The sequence below is a fragment of the Camelus ferus genome, chromosome 12 (assembly GCF_009834535.1).
Source record: "Camelus ferus isolate YT-003-E chromosome 12, BCGSAC_Cfer_1.0, whole genome shotgun sequence".
NCBI lineage: Eukaryota > Metazoa > Chordata > Mammalia > Artiodactyla > Camelidae > Camelus > Camelus ferus.
This window is the reverse complement of record NC_045707.1, coordinates 45,923,388-45,946,190: the sequence shown is the minus strand read 5'-3', so window position 1 is coordinate 45,946,190 and position 22,803 is coordinate 45,923,388. Positions and strand designations below refer to the sequence as shown.

At 31.9% G+C, this 22,803-nt stretch overlaps 1 protein-coding gene across 8 annotated transcripts in view; it reads right to left on the bottom strand.

The window, feature by feature from the left end:
- Window positions 1–2,905: 2,905 nt before the first annotated feature.
- NR2C1 (nuclear receptor subfamily 2 group C member 1) overlaps window positions 2,906–22,803 on the bottom strand; it is a 36,018-nt gene continuing 16,120 nt past the window's right edge. For 3 of the 8 annotated variants that reach the window (XM_032493606.1, XM_006179871.3, XM_032493607.1), the window contains 11 exons: window positions 21,589–21,667; window positions 20,206–20,385; window positions 19,005–19,152; window positions 18,814–18,904; window positions 15,640–15,824; window positions 14,260–14,425; window positions 11,974–12,095; window positions 9,893–10,032; window positions 8,155–8,292; window positions 5,785–5,890; window positions 2,906–3,900 (listed from right to left, as the gene is read on the bottom strand). In XM_032493606.1, the coding sequence (XP_032349497.1) occupies window positions 3,726–3,900; window positions 5,785–5,890; window positions 8,155–8,292; window positions 9,893–10,032; window positions 11,974–12,095; window positions 14,260–14,425; window positions 15,640–15,824; window positions 18,814–18,904; window positions 19,005–19,152; window positions 20,206–20,385; window positions 21,589–21,667 (1,530 nt within the window). In that variant the 3' untranslated portion in view covers window positions 2,906–3,725. The remainder of the gene's footprint in view (window positions 3,901–5,784; window positions 5,891–8,154; window positions 8,293–9,892; window positions 10,033–11,973; window positions 12,096–14,259; window positions 14,426–15,639; window positions 15,825–18,813; window positions 18,905–19,004; window positions 19,153–20,205; window positions 20,386–21,588; window positions 21,668–22,803) is intronic. The other 5 variants (XM_032493609.1, XM_032493611.1, XM_032493610.1 and 2 more) reach the window with 5 other exon arrangements.

Sequence of the window (22,803 nt, the reverse complement as noted above, 5' to 3'; positions counted from 1 at the left end):
GTAATTTTATGCTACTAAATCTTCAACCCCAGAAGATAAACTTCCAAACATTAGGATCAAATTTTCTTTTCTTAAACTCTACCAATTGCTCAAAATCGTGTCACATTGGAATTTATGTTGAACTGCGACTTCAGACTTTTTTTGGTTCTCGTTTAAAAAAATTCTATCTGAATTATTCCAATATGTCTAAGAATTCTTTTAAAAGCATAACCATATTACCATTCTCTCACCTCAAAAAGTTAGTAAATGCTCAATTTCAAATATCCACTGAGGATTCAAATTCCTCCAATTTTTTTTTTTGTTGTTTTTACAATTTGTCCAAATAAGGTCCATATGTTGTACCTGGTTGATTTTCTTTTAATCCATAGTATTCCCCCATTTTCCACTTGCTTTTTTTTTTTTTTTTCGTCCTTCCAATTTATTTGACAAAAATCTGGCAGTTATCTCCTGTAGTTTTCCACTATCTGGATTTTGTTGATTGTGTCCCTGTGTTCCTGTCTATTAGTAATTAAACCTAGGTGCTTGACAAGATTTAGGTTCTTTTTTTAAGTGTATTTCATAGGTGATGATATCCTTCCTTTAAGGAGCACACGTGGTATCTGCTTGTTTCATTAAAAAATGAATGATTTTAGCAGCCACTGATAAGCATTGCCTAAATAATTTCATTCCTTCAATTGCTAGTGACAAATCTATAAAGACAAACGAATTGACAGTGTAGGGGTAGAAAGCTTTCCCCTTCTTCCGTTCTAGTTTCTTTGATTGGCCTAATATTTAAGTTGACATAAGACAGATGAACAGGAAAGACAAATTTCATATGTACGGGAGCCCCAAAGACACGAGATCTAAAGACAGTAAGGCAACTGAGGCTTACATGCCGTCCTGAGCTAAGGAGAAGGAGAAGGGGGCAGAGGTCAAGGGCTTAAAAGGGAAGGAGGACAAATCACAGGAAGACAAGAAGAGCAGATGTTTGGTAAACATGTTTGCCATGCCATGCAGATAAATTTCTGATATGAAAAGTCGTCTTTAACAGCTCTCTTCCTGGTAAGGGAAGGTAAACAGCTCTGTCTGTTGGGCCTTGATTGTCTTCAATTTGAAATAACCCGCACGCCAAAGTGGCACATTTGGGGTGTCAATATTCTGTACCCTCTGTCCCAAGCAGGATTCTTATTAAGTCACAACCAAAAGTGAGTGTCTGGAGATCTTTTCTCTGGGGCCAATTAGTTTCTTAAAAAAAAAAAAAAAAAAATCAATCCTGGTGGAGAAGCATATACCGAAATACCGAATGGCCAGCATTCTGGGAACGTCTTAGAGAGTCCATATTCAGAATGCATATTTCCACTTAATCCGTATTTTCAACCCTACATGTTATCCAAGCCTTCTGTTATCCCTGGTATCCTATAAATCTTACGATCTTCTGGTTTAGCTTCTCAAGATTATTAACCTCTGGCGTCCTGCTTTTAAAGGTTGAAGGATAAAAAATGGTCATTTGACTTAAGTAACAGTACAGAAAGATAGTCTATAAACAGACTTGCAACCAATCTCTTTTTATGCCCCAAGCACCATCTCTGAATGTGAGTACCTGGTTTCCCCAGGTACCGAACACTGTTTCCAGACATTGCAAAGCATACTAGCTTCTTTCTCACTGCATTACCTTTTGCAGGCACTCAGATTAGAGTTTCCTTGTTTCTGGCTCTGCTAAATCAATCTTTACCTGCATTTTGTTTTCCCAAAATTTACTGTACTCTCTTATGCCCTGATTTCTTCTTTCTTGTTTCATTTGTTATCGTATGGTTACACTTTACTGAGATGTTAGGAGAGGAAGAAAATGAAAATAAATGAATAATTAATCTGTAATATTTAGTTGGAACTCTTCAAACTGAATTGTAAATAATTCTAAAATATTGAGATATGGAGATGTTTTCCCTTCTTGAAAGTACTTTAATAAATCTTACTAGAGATTTCTTAATAATGAAACAAATAAAAGGATGACCAAACATTGAACAAACAGGCCTTTGAAATCAAATATATTGGCAGGAAACTGAAGTTTGTAATGCAGGTCACATTTTAATACAGTTTTAAAAACACTTCCAAAATATAACTATAAATTTAATCAGGAAAAAATACGTGAAACATATATTTTAATTAACAGTACATTATTTTAAATAATTTTTTCCTGAATCTGTAGCTTAATTTCATTGGGTTTATAAAGGTATAAACCTACTGATTTTTCCTTTGAGTATTTTGTACTAAATGTAGTTTTCTCAGCTGGTAACTATAAATAAACCTGTTGACAAAAATCATGTTTTAAACAGGGAAAAAGTTTTCCCTTAATAAGTTGGGAAAGACTGTAAATTGATACTTCAAAACTTTTGATTTACTATAAAGTAGCAATTAGTAAAATCTATACCCGTCCCCAAAATTCTGCTTCTCTTCTATTGTAAAAATCTTTATAAAAAATGTACTGAGTGCAATAAAATCTCTATTTTTGTTTTTTCTTTAAATCAACAAATAGACATACCAAAATAATTCATCATGAAATTATGGCAAAGAAATATTTAACACTATCATGTTTTTCTAAAGAAAACATTACTGTGGAAGACACCCAAGGAGTCTAAAATGCTTTTGTTGTGGTAGCTGATACTCATACTATTGTTAAAACAGCCTCTCCCCCTTTACAGTAAAACATCAGTGCATATTCCTTTATATATTAAAAAAAATCCAGTCTTAAAAAATTATCAGTTGGTTTAAAGTAATTGTCTTACCTTGAAAACACAGATTAGTTATGATAAACCCATTATTTAACAAATTAGGTTATTTCTAATGACTTAAAAGAAATTGGCTAAAACCCATGGAACGGTCAGGAAGCTATAATGCAGGTCAGAAAAGAGGGAGAGAGGTCAGAGGCTTTTTGTGGAATGAAAGAGCAACAATTTTAATATCTACTTTGAAATAATGAAACATCTGAGGCTCAATCAGTTTCTACTACTTGTGTAACGCAACAAACCAAAAATATTAAAACATGAACCCTATCTTATTCTTAGAAACAATTTTCTGCTACATACATAAATAAAAAGTGCTTACTAACTAGTAATATACAACATTAAGAAGATCAGCTCAGGATCATGAATGGCGTATGTCTCATTGCCAGCAATGAGAGTGATATATGCTAAGGGTTCCATAATATTTACAAAAGACAAAAAATACATATATTCAATTATCTCCTATAGTTCTAATGTTATCATATACCACTGAGCATAAAATAATCTTCTTTTGACAGGTAATTAAAACAAACATTATTTATGGAAGAGTAAAATGCAAGAAAATTCTCCTTAGGGATTTCTGATGATTAAGTGTTTGTACTAGTTCATAATGAAGTTAAATACGAATAGAACACAATTCTGGGGGGAAAAAAGAGACTTATTTATTTATTTTATAAAATAAAATGAGAAAGCTTAGTCAAGAGGCGACAGCTTTAGAGGTGTCATCTTAACCAATAATAAATTCATAGTAATTTTTATTCATTTAAATAAGACAGGAAGGGAAATTCTAATTCCTGCTATCTGACCAGTCACTTCAGAAATTCTTCTTAAGGAAGTTAAAAACACCTTGGTTTTTGGTTACTCTCTAAAGTAAAACTTTCCAGATGTCCTGGAAGCAATGAGTTCAATTTGGTGTCTTCTTGCGTTCTGGGAAAGAACAATCAGTTTACATTGAGATCTCAGCTTTCAAATGCTGTGACCAATTATTTGTGAGTTATAATCTGCAGGTTCCATTTTTAAAATATGTGGGATAACACTGTCAATTCGTACATTGCCAATGAGACCTTTGAAAAACAATTCTTCGGTGATGGTAGCGTTCATCAATCTCAAAGCTGGCAATCTGAGTAGTAGTCTGGACAACCTCAAAAGAGAAAAGGGGGAAAGAGGAACAAGGCTGTAAATTAGAGTGATTCAGTACAAAGATATAAGTAATTTCTGCATTAATGCTCTTTGTAGGCTTATTTAATAAGATCTAATTTTCAAAACTTAAAATAAAACCTGTAGTATTCTCAAGCCTTACAGTGTATGGCAATCACCTGGATATAAATGCAGTCTGACAGACTTCATAGGAAAGCCTTGCAACTTAACTGCTATCCACTTGGTCGTATGGACCATGAAACTAAGTTACTAAACCACTGATCAAGCTATAAATTCAGTGGCTTAGGAACTCATTTGAGGTTGTGAAAGCAGTAATGTTTTGTGTTATAGGATACATGAGGCTCAACAATAATAGCTTCCTTGGTTTTGCTTTGCAAAAAAGTACTAGAAATGGTAAAACAGGCAATAGGTATTATAGGGAAAGGGACAGAGTATGCAATCAAGACCATTAGGTTCAAATCCTGATTCAACTGCTCCCCAGCTCTGTGAATGTGTGTTAAGCCACTACTCCCTGTCTCTTCCACAGTGTTGTGACAATCAACAAAATGTTCCCTGCCAGTTTCTGCGCTAGTCAGGTTCTCAAAGGCAGGACAATATCTTGTATAAAAGTACGCTGTAAGTTAAAAACTGCTATCAAATATAATTTATTATTTTAAAATAGCCAGGAACGTAAGAAACTGATAGAGTTCCAGAGGTCAGTCAGAACACCTGGAACCTAATGGAAAAGAAGTATGCAAACAGCTGTTTGTCAAAAAGAAAAATTTAAATACTGTATTTATTTGTATAATGAGGTGTAAAACAACTTCTGAAACTTTAAAAAAAAGTAACAAAACCAACACCAATAGAGCCACCTTTCCAAAAAGTTTGTGGCTCACTTATCTTCCTCTATTCTAAGGCCTTACACTTGAGAATAAATGAAACTAGCAGCCCCAGGATTAGGTAAACTTTCTGTACATGTACTCTACTGCTCAAATTACTCATTTCCTTTTTGTTCCCACCAGCTGAGCTGTATCCAGACTTGTTAGGAAGCAGGATAGGAAAGCTGGTTAGATAAAATAAGGCTGATTTTCATGATAGAAATGGCATATAAATCTAGTATTCAGTGTATGTGAAAGGTTATTATATGTAAAGTGTTTTTACTAGTTTGAAGTATGTTAAATTAATAATATTAGTAAACACATTCATATAGCCCTTACTATGTAACAGGCAGTGTCTAAGCTCTTTGAATATATTAATTGATTTAATCCTTATACTAATTGTAAAATGTGGGTACTATTATTATCTCCATTTTATGGGTAAAGAAACTGAAACTGAATTTAAATAACTTGCCCAAGGTCATACAGCTAGTAAGCAGTAGGTTCAGAAGTCAAACCTAGGTATTCTGGCTTTGACAGCCAAATGTTTACTCAAAAATTGAGTTTATCTTATTAAAAAAAGATTTTTTTTCTGAAGGGACATTGGTTAGAAATACCTTGTTAGAGATGTCATAAGCCAAATTTCAAAATTAATTATGAAATAGTCTAATGGTGTTTTTTATTCATTCATTTTCATCCCCTTTACCAAAAAAATTCATTATTTCATCTGAAGAAAGTAAGAGTTTGTAAGAGTCAGACTACCTAGGTTCACAGGCTCTGCTGTTTTTGTGTGACTTGAGCAAGTTACTTAATGTGTCTGTGCTGAAGTCTCCTTGTATAAAATATTACATGTAAAGCACCTGCAACGATGCACTGCCACTTTTAATAGTATGAACTATTTCAAAGGTCAAAGCTGACTAAATTTAATTACCCTTGGAATGGAAAATAATGAAACAGATTCACAAAAAGGTTTTAAAATGAATTTAATTAGATAGTATTTAACTTCTAGATACCTGTAGGTGTCATCTGGATAGGTTTTGGTTATATAATCTTGGAATTCCACATAAGCCTTTTCCTGAAATTTCTCAATCTGTTCCATGTTTTCTAAACCTGGATGATCTGAAACATTAAAGAATATACTGTTACTTTTAGTTCTGAATACTCCTCTCCTAATGCACCAAGACTGGAGATGGAAGGGGGTGCAATTCCATAAATATTATATTTAATGGCCCATCTACTAAACACCAGGCACTCTACTTTAAACCCTTAAAACTATTTTATCTCATATATATATGCTAACATCTAATAAAAAATGAGACCACTGGGTTCTAATAAAATAAATAAATTTCTCTATTCCAAAAGTGATAGAAGGGATTTTGATCATTTTGCTTTTAACAGAAAAAAAAAAAAAAGAAAGAAAGAAATGACTCAGCTTAGTTAAAAGCATTTTTAACCAATGAAATACTTTCAGATTATATTCTTGTAAAATTTTTTTCATGAAAATAATAATATATTTTTAAACTGAAATATAATTGACACATTATATTTGTTTCAGGAATATAACACAATGAGTTGTATTTAGACATTTGTATAAATTGCAAAATGATCACCACAGTAAGTTTAGCTACCATCTGTCACCAAAGTTACAAAAATCGTTTTCTTGTGATGAGAACTTTTAAGATTCATCTTCTAGCAACTTTCACATTTACAACACAATATAGTAACTATTGTGACCATGCTGTATTACACACCCATGACTCATTTATTTTATAACTGGAAGTTTGTACCTCTTGATTCCCTTTACCCATTTCACCTACTCCTCATGCAGATTATATTCTGTATTTGCTTCATAAGAAAACCCTTTTTACAACTGCTAGGTTAAAAAGATACTTATGAAATTATAGAACTATGTATATCAGCTCTATCAGAAAACTTATGATCATATAGAAACATGAAATAACCTATGTAAGCATTTCCATGGTCACCATAAAATTCCACAAAATGGAGTTATTAGAAGAATGTCATAAAAATTATGCCTAACTTAAGAAATACTTAAAAATATGGACAGTGCTGTCCTGATTAAAGAGAATTAAAAAGGTAGTAAATAGGGAATAGATGGAATACTTAACAAAACAGAATTACATTATAATTCTACTGTCAAATCTATGTTCCTTTAATTTTACAGAAAATGAAGGTGGTAAATTGCTTGTGATAAAAATGGCAATACATGTTATTAACTTATCTGAAACATTATTAGAAATAGGACAAAAAGCTTTATCTTATTGGTATCACTGAGGGTAAGAAGCAAGTTTCCTCAATTTTATGATGATGCACATAATAAAAATACATACCAACATGAAAAATACAGAGCCTAAGAGAACAATTTTTCTTACTCAAAAATTGATTGTTGAGCTTTAGTGTCATTTTACTACATGAAAAATAGAAACTGGCAGGGAAATAAGAGCCCCATTTTTGTGTTTGTTGGAAACTTTAATAAAGATGTTTAGAAATCTGACCCATTAACAATCCTCATCTCTCATTTGGCCTTTAAATGATGCCTAGCAAAATATACCAAAGCATCCAAGTGGTTTTTAAATTATTTATTTATTTATTTATTTATTTATTTATTTATTTATTTATTTATTTATTTATTTATTTATTTATTTATTTATGTGTATGTGGGAAGGAAATTAGGTTTACTTATTTATTTTTTTAGAGGAGGTACTGGGGATTGAATCCAGGACCTTGTGGATGCTAAGAAAGCACTCTACCTCCCCCAAAACATCCAACTGTTAATGCACAAAAGAACTTAAGGTCTATGACATCACTGCACTGATTTCTTCAACTTCCCTTTTCATACCCAGATAAATGTCTAACATGTATAAATTCCACCTATTTAAAGTGTATAATTCAATGGGTTTTTTTTCAGTATATTCACAGAGTTGTGTAACCATTATCACAATCTAATTTTATAACATTTTTTTCACCCCAAAACAAACTCTGTATACTATAGTAGTCACTCTCCATTATTCTCTCTCCTTAGTCCCTGGTAGCCACTAATGTCTCTACGGATTTGCCTATTCTGGACATTTCAGATAAATGGAATCATGTAATATGTGGTCTTTTGTGACTGGCTTCTTTCACTTGGATACTGTTTTCAAGGTTCATCCATGGAAGCATATATCAGAATTTTATTCCTTTTTATGGCTGAATGGTACCCCATTGTACCTATAAATTACATTTTGTTTATTCAGTCATTTGTTTGCTGGACACTTGGGTTATTTCCACTTTGCACCAATGTACATCCCAATGGCAATGTATAAGAGTTCAAATTTCTCCACATCCTCAAACATTGTATTTTAAATGAGAAAATGTTTATATACCTGGACTAAAGAGTACTATTGCCTTCAGGTAGGCATATTCATATCCATCAATGCAGAGTTTAACCATGCTGTTACAAAACTCCTGTAGTTTGAAGATGTGTTCCATCAATAATTTTCTTCTTTCTGTTGACATTTTATCTTTAATTAAAAACAAAGAAACAAGCAAAGAAAAGCTTCTAGTTTTCAGCAAAAAATGCATCACTATTTGTATCCAATATATTTCCTCACTAATTTCCAGCTTTGAATATAACCAATCTATAAACTTTTAAAATTCAATACATCTGCAAGTATAAATGAAACAAATTAAAGATCTTGAGACATTGTTCATTCAAGAAAAAAACAAAACAAGCTGCTAATAAAAAAAAAAAGAAACCCTAAATGTAGTATTTCCTTTCAAAATATACCTTTGAGAAGATAAGTTGTAAAGACAATCATCTAAAAAATTAGTCAACCAATGAAAGAACAAAAGACTCAAATTTTGGTAACAGGATTTTATTTGTGGTTTTGTTGATTGGAAAAAATGAGCAAAATCATCTAGATTTTTAAAAGTTAACAACATTACTACAACTAAAACAAATATTTAGCCTAAAAACAATGCCAAGACCAAAGAAAAGGTGAGTCAAAAAAATTTTGTAACTTTAAAAATTCATTGTGTTTATGTTTAAAATACATCTGGTTTAGTCAATCATAGCCTTAGTGAAGGTAGGCTATAAAATACTTTACAAATTCATGAGAAATGAATCAAGACTAGGAGGCCATAAATAAGATGGGAATGTAGTACTGCCTTCTGGTAGATCTACTATTGATGGGATTTTAAGGTTATTCTCTGCCCTTAAATATGAGGAGGAAGCAGGTATCTTAAAAATAATGTAAAAGAATTGGATTCAATCCCCAGTACCTCCATTAAAAACATAATAATGTAAAACAATGGGAAATGGAATATACTAAGGAAATAAAATGTGATTCCCAATTTATAAGTTATTCCTCAACTCAAAAAGCAGTTTTTCCCATTTATGGATGGGGCATCCTCTTGGTTAGTCACAAGCCATTCTGAAGCTAAACATTTATAATTTAGTGCCTGTCTCCTCAAATGAATGAGAGCTATAATCACCTTAGCATCAAGAAAAAAAAAAAAAAAAAAAAAGGAAAAAAAACCCCCAAAAAACTAAGGATTGTTCTGTGACTTTACTTTGTACCTTTTAAGAGAGGTAATACACCCTGATAAACTGACTTAAAAAATCAGCTTATCTTGGGATTCAAAGGCAGTTAAAAACTGGTGGGAAGGGGGGAGGGTATAGCTCAAGTGGTAGTGTGCATGCTTAGCATACATAAAGTATTGGGTTCAATCCCCAGAACTTCCTCTAAAAATAAGTAAGTAAACCTAATTAACCCCCCCCAACCAAAAAACAAAACAGAAAGTCCACAAAACTGGTGGGAAGTACACATTTATGTTTGATCACTTCTATATAAGCTCACCCTGGATCCTTTGGTATGCATACTGAAGTGCAAAAATTCATGATGCCTGATCAGAAACAGCACTTAAATATACTTTCAGTTTTGTTGTACTCTTATATAAAATATTTTTGGGTGATTAATGAATAAATGTATCAAAGTGTAAAAATTATCTAAAGTAAAAAGGATGTTGGCAGCTTTTAATATCTAACTTTAATCATAATACTATAAAACTGACACCCCCACCCCATATCCTGGAAAAGGAAATAAATAAGGTGTTTTTTACCTTGTTGAAGGCTACTGTGAAGACAATTGACAAATGTTGCTAATATAGTTGCTACATTCATCACTTGCCAGCACTGGGCAAGACCAAGAGTAAAAAGTTCATTCCAATAGGCTTTCACCAATGATATGCTGTTTTCTTGCCTATAAAAACAAAATAAACAAATACCAAATATAAAAATACATTTTATGAAACTTTACAAGTGATTCATATATTTAAAAATAAAATATTACTGAACTAAAATTATTCTAAAAGACCAACTGGGCATGGACTTGATCAATCCTATATTTTGTATAGTTGATTGCAGTTGACGAGGAAGGTTTAGAAATTTAAATATTAGCTAACTCATTAATCAATCAGCAGTTTATAAGAATAGTTCCAAGTAATATTTCAAACTAAGGGCATTAATCCCACATTTCATGGAAACAGATGTAATAAAGATTGTTTAAAAAAATTAAAAGCAAAAGCATGTATTTAAAAATCTTTTTAATAAGGGCAATTAGAATTATCCAAAAGTAGGTAACAAACCAATTTCTCTGGGAGAAATGGTTTACTCTGTAAGTATGTTTCAGATGCGATATAAACATCCCATAAATGAGATCACAAGGATTTTGCTAGGAGTAACGAAGGTAAGAAAGGTCAAGAAGTCTTTTCCTGAGTTTTTGAGTAAGAAATCTCAGCAGCTTGAGAAAACAGAATACTGGAATTGGAGTCAAGACACCAGGGTTTTTAAGATCATCCAGTTATTATCCATTTGAAATTAGGCAAATAAAAGAGTCCTGGGTCTCAGCTGTTTGAATCTGGTTTCTTCCACATTTGCAGTATTTCCATAGGAAAATCTCATTTCAATTAATAGAAGTACTTAAGATCAATAACGTTACAACTAATTCAAATCACTTCACCCCATATCCTTCCTTTCCTTGTTTTGCTATTATAATTGAGAGCCTATATAAAAAATATCATCAGGTTACTTTGCAAGGCATATGTATGCCAGTTACAAGCTTAGGGAACCACACTTAATACTTTAAAATACGTAAACTGTTAATATGTAAATTTATATTGTATTTTAATTTTTTCTTAAACAAACTGGAGATATCCTGAAAGTTAAATGTTATTTAGAGGACTGACAATCATTTTTAAATTAAATGGTTTTTTAAAATCAGGCTCTTAGTCTAGGTAACTGTATTATTTAAGTACATGATTTAATGTGTGGTATATCCAACAGTGATTAATAAAACCAATTTATAGTGGGGTCCTATGTATGCCTTTTAAAGTCATGATTCAGCTATATTTCTTATATTTAAAACATTCTCTAAGAAAAGAGGATGGGCAGCTATTATTCCTAGTTTGGTGAATGGGAAAACAGATGTACAGGATACGGAAGTGAGCTGTTTATGAGATCATATTGTTGAGTAGGTTCCTATAACTAGAATAATACTTTTCAAACTATGGGCTTACCTTTGTCCATGGCCTCTTTGCTTCTTCATATCAGTTACTATAAAGTAATATAATTAAATCTGGCAAATTTTAGATAAATCTTGGGTTTCTTACAGTAGATCATTTTCCATGACCATCTGATTACTTCAAACAGTACAGATGTGCTCTTTAGTGGCAGGACTAAACTTCACAGTGGTACTATGGGGTAAACATTTTTGGGGGTGGGAGGGCAACCACACGATTGGAAAACAATTATTTAAATTTTCAAACATATTCACTGTATGCAAGTTTTAGCTCCTTATTAACAAGCCTGAGACGACACTGAAACAGTGGTGGTAGAGGGAAATCGCTATAGCCTCCCCAACTGTAAGGCAATCAAAGCTGGCCTATTACAAATGCTGGCCATGATTTATCAGTTCCATTGCATTTATTTCACTCAATAAAATTGAATAATTCGTTAAATTGGTCATATTATGAAATATGATAATCTTCCACATAAAAATAATATACAATAAATACTAGCTGCCGTGATTTATCATATAAATGACAAAACTTAAAGTTATCATGTTATACCATCTCTTTCCCTCTAGTCAAATCCTCCCAAAATAAAAGTTCTTGCTTAATCACATTTATATTGAAGGACTTACCCAAGAGCCTGGAAGGAAGGAATTGAAAGTGCCCAGTGCATTGATAAGAACAGTAGTCTGGAGGCAGACTCCCCAATGTAGTGCACGTTCAGGTACTCAGGCATAGGAGACGGCATGGTGAGCTAGTGTGAACAGAGACTGGTAAATTATCTTAGGTCTGACAGATCTAAATTATCATTTAAAAAAGTTAAATGTAAACACATCAAATACACTGTACACAAAAAATGCAAGAGAGGAACAAAATGCTAGTTAGTTCAGCCATTAAGAGAGGACTGAATTTTTTATTACAGATGTCAGGTCTTAAAACGCATGACCATAAAACCTCAATGGGAGAACTAACCATGACTGTTGGGAAGCTACTGAAAAGTAAAACTCTTAATTTCAAGAGGCTGTAAATAAGAATCAGAGTAAGAAGGAGCTGTCTCCTTTTCAACTTCATAGCACTGATTCTGAGGATACTCAGAGTATGGCAAGTTAAGGAACAGAGAAAAGCTGATTCCAGAAAAAAAAAAAAAGGTAAACTACTTCCACTTTTTATAGAAGTACTCTACTTTTCCTAGCAATGAGTTCTCTTCCTACATCTTTTACCCTTCTTTCCTATTTAAATCCAAAGGCAGAAAATAAAACTAAGAAAACATGAGAATGTCTCTTAGAGTAAGAAAGAGCAATGGGAAAAATCAGTTTTGTTTTGCTCCACCCTTATCCACAGCTCCTACCATAATTTTAAAGGATCGCACTGATTACTCCCACTGCCTTTTCTTATAGCCCCTATAACAATCTTTTTGTAAAGTACAAATAATATATTTATATTTTTTCCCATATAAATTATCTTTGGTAAAATTTTACATTAAGACTGGTTTCACTGCTATGTTTTATTGTCTGTATCAAATTATAGCAATTATTATTTAAATTAAGTCACTGTGAATTTTCTCTGGGCCACTTCTATCAAGTCAAATTTTATAAGAACAGAAGTTCTACAAAAAGTTGTAGAAAGTTTGTAGAAGGGGAGCCCTAAAAAACGGAGCTCTGTGCATAGTCATGCTGAGATTAGATTAAACTTAATTATGTAAATGGATTTTGTTACTAAAAGTTGGCTGGTACAGTACTAGATTTGGTTCCTCTCTGTTAAGAGAACAAGTTTACTTAAAATGCTTCTGATAACAGACTGTGTCAAACTTTTTGGTATTTTTGACAAACTTTCTGTCAAATTCTAATTAAAGTTCCTTTGACTTAAAAAATTTTTTTTTACAAGAACAAACTGTATCATATGCAGTTTTGTCCAGTGTTACATTTATTTTCTGTTCATTATTTCTACCTAGCACAAGTATCTATTTGATAACTGCATGTTTTTATAAGTTTCATGGAAACTTATAATCTATAAAGTTATGAGAATTACCCTCAGGAATTCCAGGACTGTTATATTGCTAACTGAAACCTCCTAAGTACTTTCAATCACTTGTATATGATTTGCTAACAGTTAAGTACTCAGAGCTGACAGAGCAAAGACAGAGTGGTCAAAATGGAGAGGTCAAAATAGCAGAGTCTTAATGTAGGGCCTCAACAGTCAGCCTATCTATATAGCTTGGTCCAAATGTTATTTGAATGACAATCAAATGCTAGAAAGGTATTTTCTAATATTCTACATGTATTGTTCCTAGTATTCTACATGTATTATTTCCATCATAAATTAATGTATTTAGGGGAGCAAAAAAGAAATTACAAATGTACCTTATCCAAATGGTTAGGGTAAAAAGTTAAACACCAAAAGTTAAAATTTATTAAGTAACTACTACTTTCTTAAAATGCTGGGAGCTAGCTAACTGGGACAAAACCTAATTACTGGAGTTCTTTGTAGTGACTTGGTAAAAGCAAGAGTACCTGGGTTTTAGTGAGTGGTTTACACTAAAGTAGTAGTAGTGAGACAATAAACAAAACAAGTGCATTCAACACATCATGAATGCCAACACTTAAAAACACCACCATCAACAAAACTATGTCTAATAGAGTCTAAATGAAAAAAATTATGTCTAAATGTTCTAAAAGTTAAGTTTTATGGCCTTAAACACGTTAGTTGCTATTATAATTATGATTTATTTATAAACAGCATGTTTTATTGAGCCATTATTTTATATAGCTTAGATGTATGTTTTAGCTGTCGTTTTCAATTCTATCAGGGATATTTCTGACTTTAAAAGCACAACAAATATACTTTGATTTTTTAAAGGAAGATTAAAATCAAAATGGTAACACAACATAAAAATTATGAAATTATATATATGGAAATACCCTGAAAGCTACATGTGAATCGCTGAGAAGTGGCCCCTCTTTTTCGATGTAATTTATGCTCGAGTCTCCAGCAATTAGGTGTACGTTTCCTTCCATGCCCTCTACTGAGCTCTGACAGGCTGTGCTCTCTCCAGGATTCAATGCTTTTGCAAGAGTGTCAAATGCCCTATAAGGAAACATCAGAAGCTGTGAGCTCGGCCAATCTCCAAAATAAAATGAAAGTTCTTTATGAAATTCTGAAATTAAGATTTAGGCCTTAAAAACTGTTTAGAAAATAGAACTTTGGTGTATCACTGAGCACTCTATTTCAGTGATGTCTATGAGTCTCTCTCCCTAAAAGCAACAAATTAAACTTCATTTGTATAGTATGAAAAACTGTGTCATTATGTTAAAGTATTTTACCAGAGAATTAGTCTTTCAGAAAAACTTACATAATTAAGGAGAGAAAAATCCTTATACTTTGGAATGAAAATATGGTTTTACAACTTATATACTTATTACAAGATATGAGCCCACTTACTTTACATACACAAGTTATTTAGAAAGAAAAAAGGCAAGAACTTATGTTGGACTTTACTGTATTCTACACAACACAAAGTTAGGTTTTAATTTTATTTCAAAATTCAGAGAATATTTTAAAACTTGTAGTAACATAGCTATATCTAAACTGTAAGACTGAGATTAGGATGGTAAATAATTAATATTAACAAATAACTAGTCAAAATAGTTCATTATTTTTCAATGAGATGCCTTCTAGAGTACCTTAAAATCTCATGTTCAACAGAGTACTTATTCAGACTCTTAAATGCAGTTTCCTCAATATTTCAGAAGATAATCAGTGTGAAAAAAAAGCATGAAGAAATCTGGTTCCTACAACTTAAGTATTAATATCAAGAGAATGAAAAATAGAATTCTGGTATTAATTTCCTGATGTGTAAACTTAAAATTGCAATTGACTCAACTAAGTTTTTAAATTCTGTTTTCATCATTAGAAATCGGTGGGGAAAATGAAAGTGACTGCCTAGTAAGACAAATGTGTAACTCTAAACATAACAGAAGATAAAACCTGGCAACTAAAATATCTGAAAAGTCTGACCCAAACTATCATCTTCATCAGAAAAAAAAATTCCTGATTTTGGTAACTATATTTCTAATCTTACCATATTCTCTTATTGCTTATTATATACAATGTAATCTGCTGGACAACACTTTATACTGAATGGACTTTTTCAGTGAAAACATTTTTATGCCTTAAATTTTCTAAGTGTAATAGAAATATTTATTTTCTGAAACTTCTGTAAATAGTAGTCAACATAAAAATATTTTAAGAAATACCAAAGGACAATTGAGCAAAATGACACTTATGATGTCAGACCTTACCTTGAAACATCACCATTAGTCTGCATTTCTTGATGAAATTCACACAAAGAGGAATCACCATTGCTTAAGCTTTCAATCATAGACATTTCATTACTATTTTGAGAAAGATCTTTAGTTTTTCCAAGGTTTGCTAATGATGTAACCACACTGGCCAATGTGCTTAAATCTCCCTGACATGATTCAGCCTTAAAAAAAAAAAAAAAAAGATTAAAATTCTGCAAATTGGTTATCAGTAAACTTTTAAATTTGAAATAACCAAATCTAGATTATGAAATGTCAAAAGAAAAGTACTCTAATTAAGATAAATCTTAAAAGTAAAATCAAAGAGCTCTGAGCTTTTAGAACCTCAAGGAAAATTCAAGTTTAAAAACATGAGGTACATTTCCTAGAAAATGTTTATACAAAAATTACTTTAAACTAAAAACTGCACTTAATGGCTAATCTATCCACATAACAGTTGCTTCCTCTGTTAAAGGATATTAAATTAGATGATCTTTCAAGTTCTTTTAGCTTTATTACACAAACTACTATACAAACTGTAAAGTTGTACAGGATGTAATAAAATTAATATTTTATTAATGAAAATGTATATTATTGAACAGACTTCTAGATGCCAACTTTAACCAGCCACTGTGTTAAATGCACTAACATCAGGCACTGTGCAGCTGGAAAATTTCTTTACATATCTAAGATACTGGGCTTTTGTTATACATTGCATATTTTCCCATTTGCTTTCAGCTTTTATTTTTGTTAATGATGTGTATATTCTTTATGCATGAATTAGTTATAGTTCTTTTATGAAAAAGAACTTTCTCTCCTTAACTCTCTGACAACTCAGAAATATAATTTCTACAAGGAAAGGCAGGTAAGTGCTTGAGTTTTCTCCCTCTTATTTATCAGTTTTTAGAGCAGTCAATGCCCCAGCATTCAGACAAATTCTGAAAATCCTTTTAAATTCATAGACTTTTACATATTTGATGTTTCAATCCATTAGTCATTCTTTTTTAAATGTTCAGATTATGCCATCCTAACCTAATGAAAGGCTCTTCAGTTGCCTCCTATGGTCTAACGACAGGATCCCTTAATGGTATTTTAATTTTTCATTATTCATTTATGGTTTTTGTTTTTAGTGTTCTTAATCCTAAGAGGATACATATGTTTTCTTGAGTTTTAATTCTTACATCAATTATTTAGTTTATGTGAAACTGACTTTGGTGAATAAGCAAATAATTTCCGTGCTCTCTCCAAATTATTGAATGGTCCCAGAATCATTTACTGAGTAATTCACCGGTTACTGAGTTCTTACATGATTACTACTTATATATGAATTTTACTTAATCCTCACAACAACCCTGTGAAATAGGAATCATCATCTCTTTATTACTGACAAGAAAAATTACCCATCGTCACTCTAGCAGTAAATAATGCAGGCAGGATGGGAAATCAGGTTGGTCTGATGGGAAAGCCTGTGCTCTTAACCACTGTTTCAGCCTTCTTACATATGAGTAAAAGGAGTTAACATTTTCAGGTGTCAATTTTCAACTAAAACTTAAACACTTATATACTCTTTTCTATTTCATACCATGTCTATCTAACTAGATGTTTAATGTGGAAAGACCTCATCTTGTGACCTGACAGTTTTGAGACCACTTGTCAGAAACTAACCACACAATATTGTTAATACAATTTAATATAAAGACATATAGAAAAGTACAGTGTCTGGGTAAACAGTAATTTCTCAACAAAACAGTTCTCTTCCTTTCCTAAAAGAGTTAATATGTCAATGAAATTGCAACTACCATTCTAAGCATGGATCATGTAGCTAAGGCTAAGCAAAATCTTTTATGTAATTTCAAAATATATGGTAAGATAATACCAAATCTCCTCGATTAACAACATGCTACAGCCCAACCTATAAGGTAGACACTTCTTATCCCTATTTTACAGATGCGGAAGGAAACCGTATCTGACCACTGAGAGGTCAAATAACTTGCCCACAGTTATGCAGCTAGTAAGTGGCAGATGAAATCTGATTCTAGAGCACAAAAGTGCGTTAAAGTATCAGACAACAAATATATAACAAATCTGGCCATATGTGGAATGAATCATCTTATAAGGTATATAAAATCAGGTCACATAGGCTGAGAGAAACACCAGTCATAGGCTCCATGAAATTTCTTTCGAGGTATGAGTTTTCAGGAGAAATGTTTGTTTTTGATTCTCAAAAGGGGTTTCTGAACACTACAGAAACTCTATATGCTCGATCTAAGCATATTTTACTTCAGATCTCTTGCTCAAAGAGCTGCTCCAACCTCTAAGAGAAGCCAAATGACTAAGATACATAATTTGAGAGCTCTTGTAATCCTATTCTTACTCGACTCAAGTTAATGTTTTGAGAGAGGTGTGCTAGGAATTTCACTTGAAATATTTTAAGTATTTTAGCACTATAAAATCTGTAGGAAAACATAAAAGTAATATAAAGAATTTTACACTTATTGTAAATTTCTATTTCTGAGGACTTTTACTTCAAGATGAAAGAAACCTGAGAGACTTTTAAATGTCACTTTCACGTTGAAGCTATAATTGTTCTAGTGGAATAATGAACACTTCTGATAAAGTTATTTTGTATATCGGGACTCGCAAAATGGAGGGTGTTCCAGTGACCTGGTCCACTTCACAAATCTAAACCTACGTCAGTGTGCACTTGAAGGAAACACCTGTCAGGAAATCTAACACCAATCACAATCCTCCAGTTCAGCTTTAACGAGCTCATTTTACCCTAGAAAACAGTACCCAATAGCCTTACAGGAAAACCCTAGATCTCCTTGCCATTTAAGCCCTATTTCCTGCTGCTGCTTCTAATGCTCTACAAAACTCATTCTTGCTGAAATTCCTTGGGAAGAATGTTCGTTCCACTGCTTGTGAGCACTGTATTCTGCTAATCCATGGATTGTTTTCCCTTGAATAAGGGATATCAAACTCATTACTAAATTCTTTCAGTTTACAGTTGTCATGTAACACTACCAAATAGTTGATAATTTATGTTAAAAAAAAAAAAAAGCAACTTGTAACAGGGAATATTTAAATCAATTAGCCAAACTGATGGGTGAGAAAAGGAAAAAATTTTAGAAGCTTAAAAAATTTTAAGCTTTAAATTAATTGTACTAAACACACCTTATCTGGTGTCATCAGCACAGCTGACTCAGTTTTTATTCCAGACTGATGAATATTCACAAACATTCCTGAATCTAACAGTCCTGCTGACCTGCAACAAATAAATACAAATTTTAGCCTTAGTTTCACAGGGAAGAAAAATAAATGACCAGTGACTTAAAATATGTGTATTTTTATTGTTTTTACTATACCTTGCAGTTTCACTGTCTGTTACAAAAGTTGGAGTTGCAGCTAATGGACTTCGAAGGTCTTTTCGAATGTAGATTTTTTCTGTTGAAGCAGCACAGTTGGAAGATTTTTCTCTTGATACTTCTATGGGTTTTCTTTCACACTGAACAGCTACAAAAATGCATATAAACTTATGTCACAATGCAGAATTTATAGCAATTATAAATGTAAGCTTTCGGTCAGCAGTGCTGTTAATGGAAGACATGGTTACCAATAACTGAACTCTAAAGATAACTATCAATCTTTAGAAATTATTTGCAAATTCAACAAAGTTCCTTCAGAATAGTAAACCTAGCCAATTTGCATCTCTTGTTCTCTTTTCCCTCCCTGCCCCAGCTATGACAGAAAATAGTAGAACTATTTTTCAAAAGTTCACTGTCAAGAAGGAAAAACTGAAGTTAGGAGTCCCTTATCTAAGAGTATTTTAAAAATGAAATAATATTTAACCAACTGAAAACAATAGAGAACCACAAAAGACCCAACTTAGATCTTTTTTCAGTTAAGGGCAGGGAGATTTTTGAGAAGTAATTCACTTGCTTAGTCTTCATTTATAAAATATAGGTTAATACATCTAACTTACAGCAATTTTATTTCATGATACTTAGGAGATAGTACACTGTCGTTGTTAAATGTATATTTTCTGAGACAAAACAAAACTGTCAAGATTCAAATCCAAGTTCTGCCACTTATTAGTTGTGTGAACTTGGGCAAGTTACTAAATCTCTCTGTTCACTCAAATGTAAATGGATAACAGTAGTACCTACTGAGAATTATGCTGTGAGAATAAGCTAATTCATATGCTATATGCAGAGTAAAGCAAAATGAGAGCTCAATCAGAATTAGCTATTGTCATTACCTTATCAATCATTTAGTAGTTTAATCAAAAACTAAACTGGTATCTAGTTAGTTGTGCTTTTTTTTTTTTTTTAACCATGTTCAAACCAAAAATACATGCCTGGCATATGGGCATTTAATAAAGATTTGTTGAATGAATAAAAAATATATATATGCACATATTTCTATATTTTTAGTGGAAAACTTTAAATTAAAAAGCATATATATTTGACATATTTTAACGTGTTAACTGTGTTAATTAATTTAACACAGTTCTAAGAGTTTGCCTGAATCCTTAAAAGTATTTTCTCCTTTAAAGCTAATACATACAGTCTTGTTTCATTCCAAACGCAATACATCTTTGTAACCTGCAGTATTGACAGCGATTTCGATGGTGTTTGTTAATAATACAGTCCTTTGATCCTCGACAGGAATAAACTAAATTTTTTCGGATACTTCTTTTAAAAAATCCTTTGCAGCCTTCACAAGTTACTGCTCCATAATGACGCCCTAGAGGCAAAACATTTAAGAAAAACAAAAGTCATATATTTTAGAACTGAAATGAAATAAACCTGTATCTTCCCTTTAAATAACAATATATGAGACAAAACTGAGATTTCTGAGTTTATGACATAAAAAATTCTTTTTGGAGTTACCAGAGAATGAAACAACCTTATTCTCTGATAAAATATATTAAATGAGTTAAATTTTGTTAAGTAATCTTAACAATGGCATGGAAGATTTGGGAAAGAGAACAGAAAACACCCATAATCCCATGATTTAACATACAAACCATTTTCACTTTTGAAATCACTTACAAACTACAGTTCTACCATACACTGTATAAAGTTATTTTATTCTGAAAACTACGCTTCCATAAAAAGGATGTAATGTCAGTTAGTATTTGAACTCTAATAATTCTTCCTTGTTGTGGGTTCCAGTTTTTAAAACTTCTGGAGAAACCTATTACACTTTGATAAACCTATCATTTTACAAACCATTTCTTTGACACAACATCTCTTAACAAAATGAACACAGTCTGGGAAAATCTCTAGTTGAGGTTTTTGTAATAAAGCTATGTAAAAAATAAAAAAGATTAAAGAAAATAAACTGGGTCCTTAAAACTATCCCACTGGCACTTGTGAATATATATGAGCAAATATGGGTGTGTATTTCTGGCATGAAGGAACAACGGCCAGAACTAAAATGGCATAACCCTGAGTACTAGAAATAGGTTTGAAGAAATGCCTGCTCAACTATGCAGAGCATTACATAAGGTTAACTAGAGCTTTTCCAACTCAATTCGTTACTCTGTATTCCTGGAATGAGAAAAGGGCTCAAAAGGTAGGTTAACAACCTAATATTATATGTTACCAAGGATTACAGCTAGTTTTTAAGCAATTCCTTTGACAAAACTGGTTTCACATTCAGAAAAATTTCTATGTTTGGTTTACTTTCAAAAAGTGAACTTTCATAATTCTTCAAAATATGCATTTCATGTCACTGCAGGATCAAATTAAACACAAGTAAAAAATACCCTTACGTGAATAAAAAGCTATGGGAAAAAATCAGTTAAATTTCGTAGGCTACAAATATGAACCATAAAAATGACATGTTCCTTTATTTTCCTTTTTACTTTCAGTAGAAGAAACATGGTAGTGTGGTAGTTATTTTAACAACACAACACGTAAAGGATGTTATTTTTAATATTACCTGATGCTTTGTCTCCACATACAACGCAAAGATCAAAAACTTTATTTGGTCCTTGTTCTGAGGAAGAATCTGTTAAGAGCTAAAGAAATCCCCCCAAAACAAAAAAAACCAAAATACTTTGTCGTTATTCATTAATATTTTAATGTAAAAATTAAAAGAACAGTCTTATTTTTTGCTTTCTTTCTTGTAAATTATTCTGGAACTTTGAACCCTATGCATATATCAATTAAACTATTCTTAATTTACTTATAGATAAAAAATTCAATGTTCTAAGAAGCAAAGACAGAAAGAATACCTTTTAAATTTGTTCTGTAACAGTTTAGTTAGTGAAGAGTCTTAAACACACAAACATGAGTATTTTTTTTTACTGCACCTAGCTCATTAAGTACTTATTATTCATATGGAACACATCAAATTACTGTACCAGTTATCAGTCCTATAATGACATTTGTCCTTGCATAACTCACAACATTTCTAAATGGAATGACATTAAAATAAGCTATAACAGCATAAAAAGCTAACTTTAAATTTTTTAAATAGAAAAGGAGTTATAAAGAAAAAAACCTGGGGGGAGGGTATAGCTCAGTGGTAGAGTACATGCTTAGCATGCACAAGGTTCTGGGTTTAATCCCCAGTACTTCCATTAAAATAAATAAATAAATACCTAACTTATCCCTCCTATTCCTCCCCAAAAAAAGATATAGTAAAAAAAAAAAAAAAAGAATTAAAAAAAAAGAAATCACAAAGAAAAAAAATCTGTTGAAGCATTTACTTACAATTATGGAAATATGACTGATATACAAAGGTAAAACTTTTTATTGAGTTATCTTAAGATTTGGGTTAGATATAATGATTGAGAGCATGGACTCAAGTCTGTTAATGATAGCAAGTTAGTGGGGACTAGGTAGGGTGGCCTTGGGCAAATTACTAGATCTCTTTAAATTATATTAAGAGTTCATCACTAGGTTACAGCTAAAATAATACTGGCAAAGAAATACTAGTTTCTTCTTTTAGGTTTATCCTTCAAACTTTTTGTCATTTTCTTTCAATCTTTTGAAATGTGAATAATTAAATTCAATCCAAAAAACGCAATATAGCATTTAGCAAACACGTTCCCCTGCTTTAAAAAAACCCACAAAGTAGTTCTCTACTTTGACTTATTCTTCTCTTAGGGATATGAATGCCTTCAGGACTAATTCTGATTTTAAAAACTTT